The 13,822-nt window shown below is 41.3% G+C and overlaps 1 protein-coding gene across 1 annotated transcript in view; it reads right to left on the reverse strand.

Moving 5' to 3' along the window:
* Positions 1-13,822, reverse strand: part of kcnt1b (potassium sodium-activated channel subfamily T member 1b) — a 66,537-nt gene that overhangs the window by 6,296 nt on the left and 46,419 nt on the right. The window contains exons 11-22 of the mRNA XM_085367489.1: positions 13,603-13,697; positions 12,807-12,987; positions 9,368-9,532; positions 8,198-8,334; positions 7,249-7,312; positions 6,988-7,096; positions 6,773-6,881; positions 3,845-3,994; positions 3,507-3,739; positions 2,280-2,493; positions 1,067-1,172; positions 738-910 (exon numbers count right to left, since the gene is read on the reverse strand). Coding sequence (XP_085223615.1) covers positions 738-910; positions 1,067-1,172; positions 2,280-2,493; positions 3,507-3,739; positions 3,845-3,994; positions 6,773-6,881; positions 6,988-7,096; positions 7,249-7,312; positions 8,198-8,334; positions 9,368-9,532; positions 12,807-12,987; positions 13,603-13,697 — 1,736 coding nt within the window. The remainder of the gene's footprint in view (positions 1-737; positions 911-1,066; positions 1,173-2,279; positions 2,494-3,506; positions 3,740-3,844; positions 3,995-6,772; positions 6,882-6,987; positions 7,097-7,248; positions 7,313-8,197; positions 8,335-9,367; positions 9,533-12,806; positions 12,988-13,602; positions 13,698-13,822) is intronic.

The raw sequence follows: 13,822 nt of genomic DNA on the forward strand, positions 1-13,822 counted from the left end.
GCCCTGTGTTTTTATCGTTCATCTGTTTCAGCAAACTGCAGAAATGAGGTCAAAGTTAATGAAGCCTGCAGTGGGTTAGAGCAGAAAAAATGGACCACTGCAACATGCATGCACAAAAATATACATGCCCTAACATACAAACACTGCAGACGTCTATGAATAATGCAGAGAAAAAAGAAACAGAGATAAAAAAAATATATATAATTTCATCTTTTGTCATCCACTGATTGACTGAATTTCTTAAATTGCAAACATAATTTTTTTTGTAAATCCTGAAATTCACTCCAGTTCTCTGTTTGGTGAACTTAATCATATACAGTACACAGCTTTTTCTCAATGTTGGGGCTAGGTTAACAAGTATATCCTTCCAGGTATAATAAGCAAGCCCTTATAGAGATATTATATTGCTGTCATTTTCATGCCTGCACCATAATCTGCTGCCTGTAACATCTGAAACTGCTAAAATAATGATCCTATAGAGAAGTCCATGCACCGCAATAATGATAAACCAGTCTCATCAACACTGTGCAGTAACACTGACATCCATGTAACAAAGAGAGGGCCTCCTTCATTGGTTATATCATCATCAACTATTCTTAAAAAGCACACAAAAAAACAAGTTTTATAAGACTCTCAAATTCTTGTGATATTGAAAAGCTTTAGGCTTTCGCATCACTGTCAGGAAATCTAATAAACGCTGGTCTGGATGTGTTGGATGTTAGACTGAACAGTCTTACGGGTAGTCCAGTAGCAGCACTATGGGGTTGAGTTCTTTTCTGGGCCGATAATAAGCCCGCAGAGGGACGATGAAGTTGTAGAGACCATTTCCGGCCGTCTCTGCAGACACTATAATCAGCTTATTCTTGAAGCCGTATGCCTTGGCATCCTCGAAGCTGTTATGTGTGCAGCCCTGGATGGAGACAGACAATTCAACAGAAATTTAGTCAAGGTCTAGTATTCCTGTGCGCTTAGGAAACAAACCACAGGGCAGTTACTTACCACGACGATAAAACAGATGTTTAAAAAAAGCGTTGATTTTGTACTGTGAGTTTTCATTGAGTCTTACCTTGTCGAGGCGAAGGCAGCAGAACGGAGCTTTCTGTGGTAGGAGGTGGCACAGGGTTGGAGAGCTGCCGATGTAGGGTGAGTTGGGGGGATAGCCCTTCACAAAGCTTGTGGAAAAGAAACAGAAAAAAACACTTAAACACTCAAAGAACTCACCTTTAAAGCTTTAAAGAAATATCAGGCAAATATCAGCGGTGACATATTTTAGGATATTATGCGACTGTTAATTTTTAACTTTATTTAAGGAGATTCTGAAGAGGCTTCTACTGTTACAAAATTTCTGTAAGCATCACCAACTCCCTCTTCCTTCTTTCATCACTACTTTATGATATAAACTAAGTGAATTATCACCAGTTTAATGTTTCTTCTTTTCAGTTTGTTATTAGATTCTGCAGCTGCTTTACTATAATTACAGATGTTTATAAGCCTGAAGGACTAATTCCATTACAAAGTTTATTTATTTTTAATCAAGTCTTGATTGTGTGTCCGTTTGGTTCTGTGCTCCTTGATTTGTAATGGGTCAGCTGCAATTATCCTAATGAGTTTCACGATGCCCTCTAGTTTGCCAATAAAAGAAATTCCAGCTGATCATAGATGTAAACCTACTGATCACCACACGATGGCACTGTGGGACCTTGAATTTTCTTCTATGCGGCACTGACAACTCTTAAAAAAGAAAAACTACTGAAGCGTCAACGGGTGCAGTAATGGAGGCACACAGGTCAGAAGGACCATGTTAGGTCCACCTTTATGAAACTCACCATTGTCTGGGTCTAACAGCTGTTGGTTTTCATGGGCTGAGGGATCAGTACCTAATCTATCCTGAACTTATCTCACTTTTAAGAAACCGCATAGACGGAGAAAATAAAGCACATGGGCCTTGGCCTACATCTGACGTGCTAAAACCCTTTCAGGGTGACTCTGCCTGGCTAACTGATAAATGAGCGCTAAGAGCAGCAATCAATACAGGGACACCATACAAGAACCTCACTTGAGAAAAAGTGCTATCCTCACTGACATGATTGTACACATTCATCACTAGTACTTCACATCTAATAGCATCACGGCACACTGATTACATGCCTATTTCAAACTCATCCATCTTTGATCCTACAACAGCTGAGAGACAAAGAAGAGAAGGGGAGGTGAGATCAATCAAGCACAGAGCAAAGGATACCACGGGCACATTTCAGTTTAAAAAAAAAAAAACTTACTCTGAACCTACAGAGCCTTCCTCATCTGATTGGTTGGTCTCATCCTCTGACTGGTCACTGAGGAGGTCGCAGGGCAGGATGGAGGAGGAGTCAGCGATTTCCAGAACGGGGGCGATGCTCGGTCGGCGGCTTCCAGCTCCATTCTCTGTTGGGAGGGCAAGTTTGCCGGTTTCCTCAGGAGGATCGGGATGCTGCAGGTCAATGGCTACGGTGCCTGGAAATCATGTTGGGTTATATTATCACAACTGTAAAGCTATATAGAAATAGCTTTATGTATATATTGAGACTTTTCATTATCTTGGCCTGTAATATTCCTACTACTCTCTTGAGTCTCAGAAGTTTGACCTTGAGGAGAAAATGTATTGCTTTCTGAAGCACAAAGCTACCATCTACCATGAAAAGCATGCATATAGTAATGACTTAGCATATCTGTCAGTAAATATATCCCTATGATGTATGATATACATCATATCATAAATATGAAAAATAGATAGATCAGTTATATCAAGCACAATTGTTTCCAACTAGTTAGGATGCTGTGACGAAGAAAGGTGATTAAAACAGAATGCAAATATTGGCATTAGCGTTATTCAAAGCTCGTGTTTATTAAAAAATGTACAAAGAGAACAAATTGATCAATTAAAAAAGGCTAATATTTGCAGAGTGTTGTTACTTAAAGCACCCTAACTTATTTGGATACAGAGTTGTACAAGATATGTGGCAAAGATATATGCACAATATCAGATTTGATATATGTACTATACATATATCATTCTGTTGAAACATTTTTAGGCTAAGTGTGAGGTGTTATTGTGCAAATGATTCCAAATAAAATGTGTGAATAATAGAAAATTGATGCCTCATGCACAAACTTACCAAATGAAGTGGCCTGATCAACTTTCACAGGTTAAAAAAAAAGCACAACACAACAATGTCAGCCAACAAAGTAAAAAAAAAAAAAAATCATGCTTAACAGTCAGTGAAAGCATAAAGCATCAGCAAGGCAGCCCTAAGCATTCAGAAAGGCCCAGTGTGAGTGCAATTTAGAGTAAACCACCAACAAAGCATCCATTTTCTCTTCTTCTATGGAAACCGTTTCAGCCATCAGATAGTGAGCCTAGTAAGCACACAAACAGAACCCTCCCATCTTCCTATTTTCTCTGCTTTCTTTATCAGCTGCGCTTTTTGTAAACATCATTTATTCCTGCCTGTGGCTTTCAGTCTTACCCATGCTGGCGATGATGCTGTGCACAGGTAGCCTTGAGGGGGCGTCATAGAGCCCGGAGACAGGCAGGCCCTTGTGCTTCTCCTCTTGCTTGAAGATGAAAGCAGAGTTCTCTTCTTTGGTGATGTTGATGTAGTAGCAGGTATCGGTGGCAGCCATGATGTGGCGAGGTCCGGGGTTCAGGAGGATGCTTTTGTTGTCCTCTCTTTTAACTCCAATCAAACACACGCCATACCTGACGATTGAAATCAAAATGACACAAACATGGTTTTTGCTCTCAGAGATGTTACTCTAATGTGAAAGGATCTTACTCTACTGAGCTAGAAGAAAATGTACTAACTTCTTGTGGGCGTGGAAGGAAGCATAGGTGAAACTCTTTCCGTCGTACTCCCCAAAAAACTTGCTGTCACACAAGCGGATGTGGTAGACCTCGTTTCCAGAGCAGCGTCCATATGTCCTCTGCCACTGCTCCGGTGATAACTGCCCCTCCCTGAATTTGTATTAACAGAACAATTCATTCTGATGTTTCGTGTCCCATAGTCTTTTTGCTACATGCTACATTCTTACTATATTTTAGACTGTGATCTTAAACTCTGGCGCAGAACCAATTTGAATGTCAGAGAAAGAAGACATTTAAATCAAATTGCACTTTATTTGTCTCTCGGTACTGATAAATCAAACCTTTCATGACCTTTTCTGACCCTGTTTTCTCCAGCCTCCTCAACTCTAGTCACAAACAATATCAGGACACAACAGGCTTTAGGGTCATTGATGTAAGACAGATTGTGTACATCATAATTATATTTGAAACCTGGCACAAATTAAGTCTTCTGTCATCTTGTCTAAGGCACAAACTGGGGCCAGTTTCCATAATGGAAATGAAAATGGATGTGTGTCTCCTGCGGACTGAACAGAATGTGAAAAAAAAAAAAAAACAGCCAGATTTATGGCCTGACAAGAAAAAAGTGTAATGTTCACTGACTCGACAGTGACAAGTCGAGGCAGCGGTGACAGTAGAGTAGTGAGATTGTACCGAGTGCAGTCTGTGTAACTGTAAAGACTGTGTGCAGAACACACAGTCATCCTCCTCTCAAATTAATCCCAAAGAGAGATTTAATCTCTCCACAAATATTCAACTCTTTAGTCAAAGCGAAGATTAGAAATTTTACTGAATAGAAACCTTTCAGAGAAGCTGAGTTGCTATGTAGGCAGAAACACAGACATTTGTTGAGTAAATTCTTAAGGAGTAAAAATATGGTTTTTATAGGTCTTATTAGCTTGAAATCCAAAAACAATGTCCACAGGCTACAACAAACTATGTCTTCTAGAGCAATTACAGAACTCACAGACACTTAAAAAAACTACACAGGGCTTCCATTACTTGTTTCCTTAAGTATAGCAAATTCAAAAGTGTTAAATGTTTTGGTGTTAATAGTCTCCTTGCAAAAGTAGAGTTAATTTTACTCTAAGTAGAGTCACATTCTTTTAATGTAACTCTGAGGTGTAAAATGATAGTAGTTAAAATCGAGTGTTAAAAATGAGTGTTTCTCTGTCAAATCTGGAGGTGTTACAATGGAAACATTAACTCTTGACCTCTTAACTCTGAACTCCTACAGGGGCTATGACACCAACAGAGTAAATTCACAGACTCCGCCCCCAGCACCATAGGCTCCAATCGAAGCTGAAGTGAAGCCGTTTCAGAACATTTGCTACATATTTGAGTTGTTTGCCATGCTTGGTAAGTCACTTTTTCAAAGACTGTTTCAATTGTTATTAGCTTTTACTTCTGTGGCTCTTTGGAGTTGAGACAAAGCTGTGTGAAAGGCATTAGCCATGTTGCTCGGTGATAGCATAATATTCTGTTTTAGCTAGCTGAAAGGTATTGTTTGCGGGCAAATACCACAGCCTTGAAAAAAAGCTTGCATGTGAATTTTCAGTCAAACTTTTGGTCAATAACACCTAAAACAATGTCTAGAATGTGAAATGTTGGTATAATGGTGCTACTTGAAGCCTGAAAACGATCGCCCATAAAAATAAAAAAAAACCGAGCAAACAGCAGTAGCTGACGTCCTGACTGGATTCTACGTTAGCATTTAGATCCCTCCAGAGTTTTGTGCACACGGTTTGGGTAAAAATGAAAAAGGTTGAGGTTTTACATTTAGTTCAGTATTACCTGTTGCCTGCGTCCTTGTCTTTTGGGAAAATACTTTACACAAGTAATGGCTCAAAGAGGATTACTTTTTTTTTTTTTTTTTTAACTGTGCTGCAATTGTTTACTGGATTATTTGTGCCATTAATTAGTGTCAACTAATTTTTATTCGATCTCCGCACAGGATATGCTTGTGAAGATGGAATATGGGGGAGAGCAGAAGTGCGTTGAAGTTCCACAAAGGGATGAATGAAGGACATGCATATTGTATTGAAGAAATAAGTGATGAGAATGCTGTTATTTGCATTTACCATGTCAGACCTTTTGATAAACAAAATTCTAATGAAAGTGAGAACATGTATACTGTTACATCTTTCAGAAAATGTTTTGAAATTGTGGTGCACAGTTCAGAATAAATGTTTTTCAAAAACCATTGCATCTTTTTAGTAAATGTTTATTTCCAAAAGAAATTTCTAGAAGTTCAGAACAGTAAAATTCCCGCTTTTTAGAATGAATTAGAAGATAACTCTTCCGTAGTTAAACTAAAATACTCTTTGAGAGTTAATATATAAACTCTTAAGTGTTAAATTATCAACTCCAGACAGATTTGGTGTTTAACACTAAATCAGAGTTAACGTACCAACTCTCCAAAAAGAGTTAAATTAACACTCTCTGGTGTGGACCCATATAGACACTTTAATAGTGTTGAAATCAAATCCGACAGTGTTAATTTGGACATGATGGATTTGCTGTGACATGCAGATTTAGTTTAACTGCCAAATAATTGTTACTTTATCCGGGTAATTTGTGTTACAGTAACACATACTTACTGGAAAAATACCAAATATGGTTGGTTTAGTGTAGGAAAATGAAAAGAAGCAGGTGTTGAAATTAGACTTTATCCAAAGGAACCAAAAACGTCCTCCTGTTTGCAGGACTGGAAAATCTAGTCTAATAACAGGTTTCCCAAAATAATCAGGCAGCAGTGCTAACCACTGCATCATCGTGCTGCACTAATAAGTAAATTAAATGTATTTTTAAAAAATTGTAAAAAGAAAAAAGAAAAAAATGAAAAGGGGAAAGAATAATAACTGCAAATAAATGTTGGCGGATACTCACTGTCCTCTGGAGGTGTGAACCAACAGCGTAATTAAAGTGGACGTGGCTGGACACACACAGTTGAGTGCCAACATAGCGTACTTGAACTCCTCTTCACAAACTACATGATCTAATTGAAAAGGAATAATTGCAAAATTAAGAAAAAGTCTGGCCTGTGTCTCAACAACATGCCAAATTACTGTTTTTCAGAAGCTATGAATTCTTTGCACACTCACCAGCAAACTTAACATGAAATTTATTTTCTGGTTTGAGAATCTGTACGTAGAGAGGGCAGTTTGGAGCAAAGTCTTTTGCAGCCCATGCCCTCAAAATAGTCTGGTGATCCTGTGAGGGAGCAAAATTGTGTTATTTCACTTGTCCAGTGGCTCATTTTCATCTACAACTTCCCTGGCAAATATCAAAGGGAAATAGGGTGTAAAGGGAAACTGCTTATTTGAAATAATCATTATCATGACACAGTTTAGGATGAGACTCACAGCTGCCGTTCGGTCGACTTCGTTCCTGCTGCTCAGGATGAAGCAGGCCTCAGCATCGTCCATCCTGACAGATTGGAAGAGACACACAAAAGAGAGATAGAAAGGCAGGAAAGAGGTCATTCAACCAGGTGTGAAACACCTCATTTTAACAGATCAGTGCATTAAATTAAAGCCAGGCATAGATGAGCGTTAATATGCCATTACAAAGGCTCAAAAGGTTAAAAGCCCAATTGATCTCTGAAAACACTACCGTATCAGAATGCAGTGCTTGCAACACAGGAGCTGCTTCTTCCTTTTTTTTTATCTGCTTCCACCTCACCCTTCCTAGCATCCTCTTCTGTCACACCAACCCTCTGCATGTTCTCGATAGAGGTTAGTCATTTGAAGGTAAGCTGGCTGTGTGGTCACATATCGGTGCATATGAAATGACACAGCACCTGAACAGCTGCACATTAAAGAGGGCATCTTGGAAAAGAGGAGTGAACTTCTGGACAAACTTAAGACTTTTCAAAGAAAAGGATATAGGGCTGTAATTCAACATCTGCAGCCGAGCTACGAGATACGAATGCCGCGGTTGTGCAGTAATGGGTTTGATTGACGAAAACAAAACTGACAGGTCACAATCTCTCTCGCTGCTTCTGTGCAGAGTTTGCTCTTTGAAGTGAGGAGATGATCGTTGTGGAGTAAAACTGCATTACACTGAAGTGAAAGCAGAGGCCAGCCAAGCTGATTTGTAAGTATCTCACCCTCTAACTGCACTTCAATGGCTTTGCATTGCCAGTTGAGAAGCAACACTTTAAATTACATTCCAAGTCGTATCCAGAAAATAAAAAGAATAAAACCAATCAGATTCAGCTCTACTGAAATCTGAACCTTTCAGAAAGATAACGCACAAGAGCTTTGTTTTTAGGTGTTGGTCTTAATATGTGCATGTTATGCGTTTACTCACTTGGCCCTCATCAGGTCCTGGTCTTTGAGAGCAGATCCTTGCAAGTAGATAACCCTCTGGGACCACAGGGGGATCTGGAGAATTCGACGAACTTGAATGTCTATCTCTGTCGGGCACAAAATCACCACATAATAGTCCTAGAGAAAGAGAGAAAAAAACAAGAAAATTAAAATCTACAAAAAAAACCCAAAACAAACATGAAATACAAAAACCCTGGATAAATCTATAAAAAGTGAGTCAGTCAGTCCAAAGTGTATATATAATAAAGCCATGCAAAACATTTACCTTCATCCTACAAAGAGTTACAGCCCCTTGAAGTACACAGGCATGAGCTGACCTTTGATTTTTTCCCCCAGTATTTTTAAACCCTCATAAATTCATTGGTACAGGAGAAAGTAACATACATTTTTCATGACTGATGAACACATTTTAGCTCTGACAACTGCAACCAAATCAACTTTACACCCATTCCAATGTCAAGATCCACAGGCAAAGTGCTCTTTTTTTCTTGATACCAAATGTTGAGGGAAAAAAATGATATAAAACAAAAAAGCTGCAACTTTTTCACAGTAAAACATCCAATAAAGTACAAAAATATTATAATATAAAAAGTTATAATATAAACCAGTATCTTAGTGGCATGGTAGCTTATCCAGCTCAATATTCATCAAAGTGCACAGCTTATTGTGTTACTGTGTTGTGCTGTATGTGTGAAGTACAGTGACAGTGAAGTTTTCTTGTCATTGGTCAGCTGTACTGGACCAATTAATAACAATTAAAATCCACTGAGAATGACAAATATGACCTTGAGCACAGTTTAGGTGAAGACCTATTAGGATATCATTGCACGGAGGTTTCACTAAGTTCTACCAAATACTGCAGGAGGAGTAGTGATTCCTCTGACTTATGAAAACAATACATACAGTTCATCTGTCCTTCCACGGGCTGAGCGAAAAATCAGCTGATTCTTAGGCTGGCAAGTTGAAAGGTTTTGCCTTATTTTATATTGAATAGTCACTGTGTACTACTGACTTAGCTAATTACACAACCGGTCTCATGTCTCATGCTCATGATTAAAGCATGCAATAGAAATATAGAAGATATAGTGGAAACAGTGGAAATAAGCAAAATAGCAGCATATTAACATATCATTTGGTCTTTTCATTGTACCTGTAATCTGGGATGAGCGTAGAACTCGTTGAGGAAATCCATCAACAGGTCTATCTTCAGCGAGCTGACACACAGCACCACGTGCTTCTCTGTCTGCGCCCGATGTCGACTATAGTTCCCCCCCAACTTCTGGCTCTCCATCCACAGGTATGCTAGTTCTTCAAACTGACACAATGACAGCAAAGGTGGAGTGACGTCAAAAGCAGCAAGAATGAAATAAATAATAAAAAATGAGATAGATTTTCTGTCTGGACACAGATGGAGTGAAAACTACTAGTGGAGTAATTTGGCAGCAGTGGGAGTTCATCTCCACTTCTCACTCCATTTGCTCCACAGGGACAGAAACTTTTTGAGACATCAGAATCAGAATCAGAATACTTTATTGATCCCTGGGGGAAATTATTTTTTGTTACAGTGCTCCATTTTAAACCAACATTAAGACAAGACAGACAATACGCTAACTAAGAATAGTACAATATATACATATATATACATACATACATACATACATACATACATAAGTCACTTATAAATAAATATTTGGAAAAGAAACATGTGTAGCTGTAGCAGCAAACAGTGTGTTAAGTGGATGCGTTGTACAGGGAGATGGCCACAGGCAGGAATGATTTCCTGTGTCGTTCAGTGGTGCTTTTCGGTAATCTCAGTCTCTCACTGAACGAGCTCCTGTGACTGACCAACATGTCATGGAATGGGTGGGAGGTGTTATCCAACATTGTCTTTATCTTGGACAGCATCCGCCTCTCCGACACCACCTTGAGGGAGTCCAGCTCCATCCCCTTATGGATCAGTTTATTGAGTCTGTTGGCATCTGCGACCCTCAGCCTGCTCCCCCAGCATGCAACAGCATAGAGGATCGCACTGGCCACAACAGACTCATAGAAAATCCTCAGCATTTTCTGGCAGATGTTGAAGGACCTCAGTCGCCTCAAAAAATAGAGACGACTCTGGCCCTTCCTGTAAAGTGCTGTGGTGTTTTTAGCCCAGTCCAGTTTATTGTCAATGTGTACTCCAAGGTATTTATAGTCCTCCACAATGTCAACACTGACCCCCTGGATTGAAACAGGGGTCAAGTGTTTCCTGGTCTTCCTGAAGTCCACGATCAGTTCCTTGGTCTTTGCCACGTTGAGCTGCAGATGATTCTGCTCACACCACGTGACAAAGGAGTCGACCACAGCCCGGTACTCTGTCTCATCATCCCTGCTGATGCATCCAACCACCGCAGAGTCATCAGAAAACTTCTGAAGATGGCAGGTCTCTGTGCAGTGGCTGAAGTCTGTGGTGTAGAGGGTGAAGAGGAAGGGGGAGAGGACAGTCCCCTGTGGTGCCCCTGTGTTGCTAATCACCTTGTCAGACACACACTGTGGGAGACGTACATATTGTGGTCTTCCTGTCAGGTAATCAACAATCCAGGACACCAGAGAAGCATCCACCTGCATCGCTGCTAACTTATCACCCAGGAGGGTCGGCCTGATGGTGTTGAAAGCACTGGAAAAGTCAAAAAACATGACCCTCACAGTGCTCGCCGGCTGGTCCAGATGGGTGTAGACACGATTGAGCAGGTAGATGATGGCGTCCTCTGTTCCGAGACGAGGCTGATAAGCGAACTGAAGGGGATCCAGGTGTGGTCTTACTATGGGTCGTAGCTGGTCCAGGATGAGCCTTTCCAGGGTCTTCATGATGTGGGAGGTCAGTGCCACGGGCCTGTAATCCTGGGGGCCACTGGGACGAGGCGTCTTTGGTACAGGGACGAGGCATGATGTCTTCCACATCACCGGGACCCTCTGCAGACTCAGACTCAGCATAAACAGTTTATGAAAGACTCCACACAGCTGGGGGGCACAGGTCTTGAGGACAAGGGGACTCACTCCGTCTGGTCCAGCAGACTTGCCTGAGTGAAGTCTCCTCATTTGCATCTCAACCTGGTATTGAGTGAAGGTGATGGGTGGGGGAGGGGTGTCAGGAATCTCACAGGAGGCAACATGTGAAGAGAGAGGCTGGCACAGTGGTGTGGCTCTGGATTCCAGGCTGACTGCAGGTGAGGTTGTGGGGGTGGGAGCAGACACTGTGGTGTCGAATCTATTGAAAAACAGATTCAACTCGTCGGCTCTATTCTCACCTCCCTCAGCTCCCCTGCTGTTGGTTGGCCTGAATCCAGTGATGGTCTTCATGCCCCTCCACACCTCTCTCATGCTGTTCTGCTGGAGTTTCCACTCCAGCTTCCTCCTGTAATTGTCCTTAGCCTCTCTGATCTTGTCCTTTAGTAACACCTGGATCTTCCTCACCTCCTCTTTGTTGCCCCCTCTGAAAGCCCTCTTCTTGTTGTTGAGGAGGGCTTTGATGTCCTTAGTCACCCACGGCTTGTTATTTGGGTAACAATGAACAGTCTGAGCTGGAACAATGGAGTCGGTGCAGAAAGTTATGTAGCCTGTGATACACTCAGTAAGCTCATTGATGTCCTCGGCGTGAGGCTCACAGAGTGTTTCCCAGTCGGTCACCTCGAAACAGCCCTGTAGTTCCGCTATTGCCTCCTCTGACCACCTCCTAACAGTCCTGGTGGTCACAGGTTCCCTCCTCACAATTGGCACATAGCGGGGGGTGAGGTGAATCAGGTTATGATCTGACCTACCAAGTGGGGGGAGGGAGGAGGAGCTGTATGCATCCTTGACGTTAGCATACAGTAAGTCTAAAGTTTTCTCTCCCCTGGTGGGACAGTCCACATATTGTTTGAATGTTGGTAGTGTATTGTCCAGTGATACATGGTTGAAGTCACCCGAGATCACAATAAAGGCACTCGGGTGCTGAGTCTGTAGCCGAGCTATGGCAGAGTGGATAGTGTCACATGCAGCTGTGGGGTTAGCAGAGGGAGGAACATAGACAGCCACCAAGATGACGTGAGAGAATTCCCTGGGTAAATAATACGGCCTGAGTCCAACAGCACACAGTTCAGTGTCCGGGCAACAAATCCTTTCTTTGATTGTTATGTTGGCAGGGTTACACCACCGGTTGTTAACTAAAACAGCAAGCCCACCTCCTTTACGCTTACCGCTAGCGATGCTGTCCCTGTCCGCCCGAAGTGAAGGGATGAACCTGTTCGCAGTCTTTAAATATAAATAACACAGTATATATGTGGACTAATGATGCAGCAAATGTGAGCCAGGATTTTGACTGGCACTTGCAAACTTCTTCTGCAGCCAAAAAAATGTCACAGAAGCGAAGGACCAAATTAGACTTTTACGAGCTGCAGGCCAGCATGAAAATGTCATTTAATATCTGATGATACCCACACAAAGGTCATCACTGACTGCAGAATATTAAAGAATTCCTTATGATTAAGACCTAACACAAGGCTTACAACAAACCGCAACCCTTCACTGCACTTTGCGAATCGCTGGTTTTTAATTTAGCACAGAGTCGGTACCTGTAGCGGCAGGACCACCAGGGCAACACAGATGAGAATGACCACCAGCAGCTGGGAGGGCCAGATTTGTGGCGTGACGTCCCCGTAGCCCACGGTGGAGAAAGTAACGATGCAGAAATAGAACGAGTCAAATAAGGTCAAGTTCTTCCCAGCTCTCTCTAGATGCTGGATCCCACAAGCCCTGCATAAAAACGAGGAATCATACAATGACACCAGACAAATGTCCTACGGGTAAAGATAATTAAAATATAACATATGAAAGGGGATATATTCTACTAAGGCAATCTCTTTCACTATGGTAATATAGTCATGTCTAGACTGGATATTACAATTCAATTTGACCAAGAACAAAGGCCCAAAGATCAGCCCAACGTGGGCTTCTCCTCAGTATGGCATTTAAAGTGACACCAAGGTTATCAATACAATAACAGTGTTTGTAGGTCTGTTTACTCTGACGCTGATCATCAGTGCATTTTTATAAGCATTTCTTTTTCCAACAACAGTAGCAAATACATATCTCTTTCATGGATACTACCTCTTAAAAAACATTAACCAATAACCAACCGTAGCTCACAATGCCTGCTTTCAACAGATCTTTGAATAGCTACATGTTTTGCTTTTTCCAGTTTTCGTTTCTACAACAAATATTGCTTCTACCAGATAATAAGCCATGCAGACCACCAACTGTGAGACGATGTTTTTGGGGTTACGTGGTACAAGGTTCAGAGAACAGATTTTGCCCCAGCGGTCAGAGATGCACTTCAGTGACTAACAGCGAGAACAGAGGCTGACTCACCCGGTGAAAACCAGACACAGTAAGGTGCAGATGAGGATGAACACCTGATTAAACATGGCAGAGTGGGTCCTTTGGATGGCACGATGGAAATCATTCTGGACACAAGAAAAGAGGTTCAGTGCATTAGTCATACCGCTGATTGAGAAATATGACACATTTTCCAATTGTGATAGCAAAAATAAACAATTTCTCAAGGACAACTGGACCAAAATATATTTGC

Source organism: Diplotaxodon limnothrissa, linkage group LG12 (assembly GCF_057381915.1).
Source record: "Diplotaxodon limnothrissa isolate DT_005_m linkage group LG12, D_limnothrissa_male_GT1.1, whole genome shotgun sequence".
Taxonomy (NCBI): Eukaryota; Metazoa; Chordata; class Actinopteri; order Cichliformes; family Cichlidae; genus Diplotaxodon; species Diplotaxodon limnothrissa.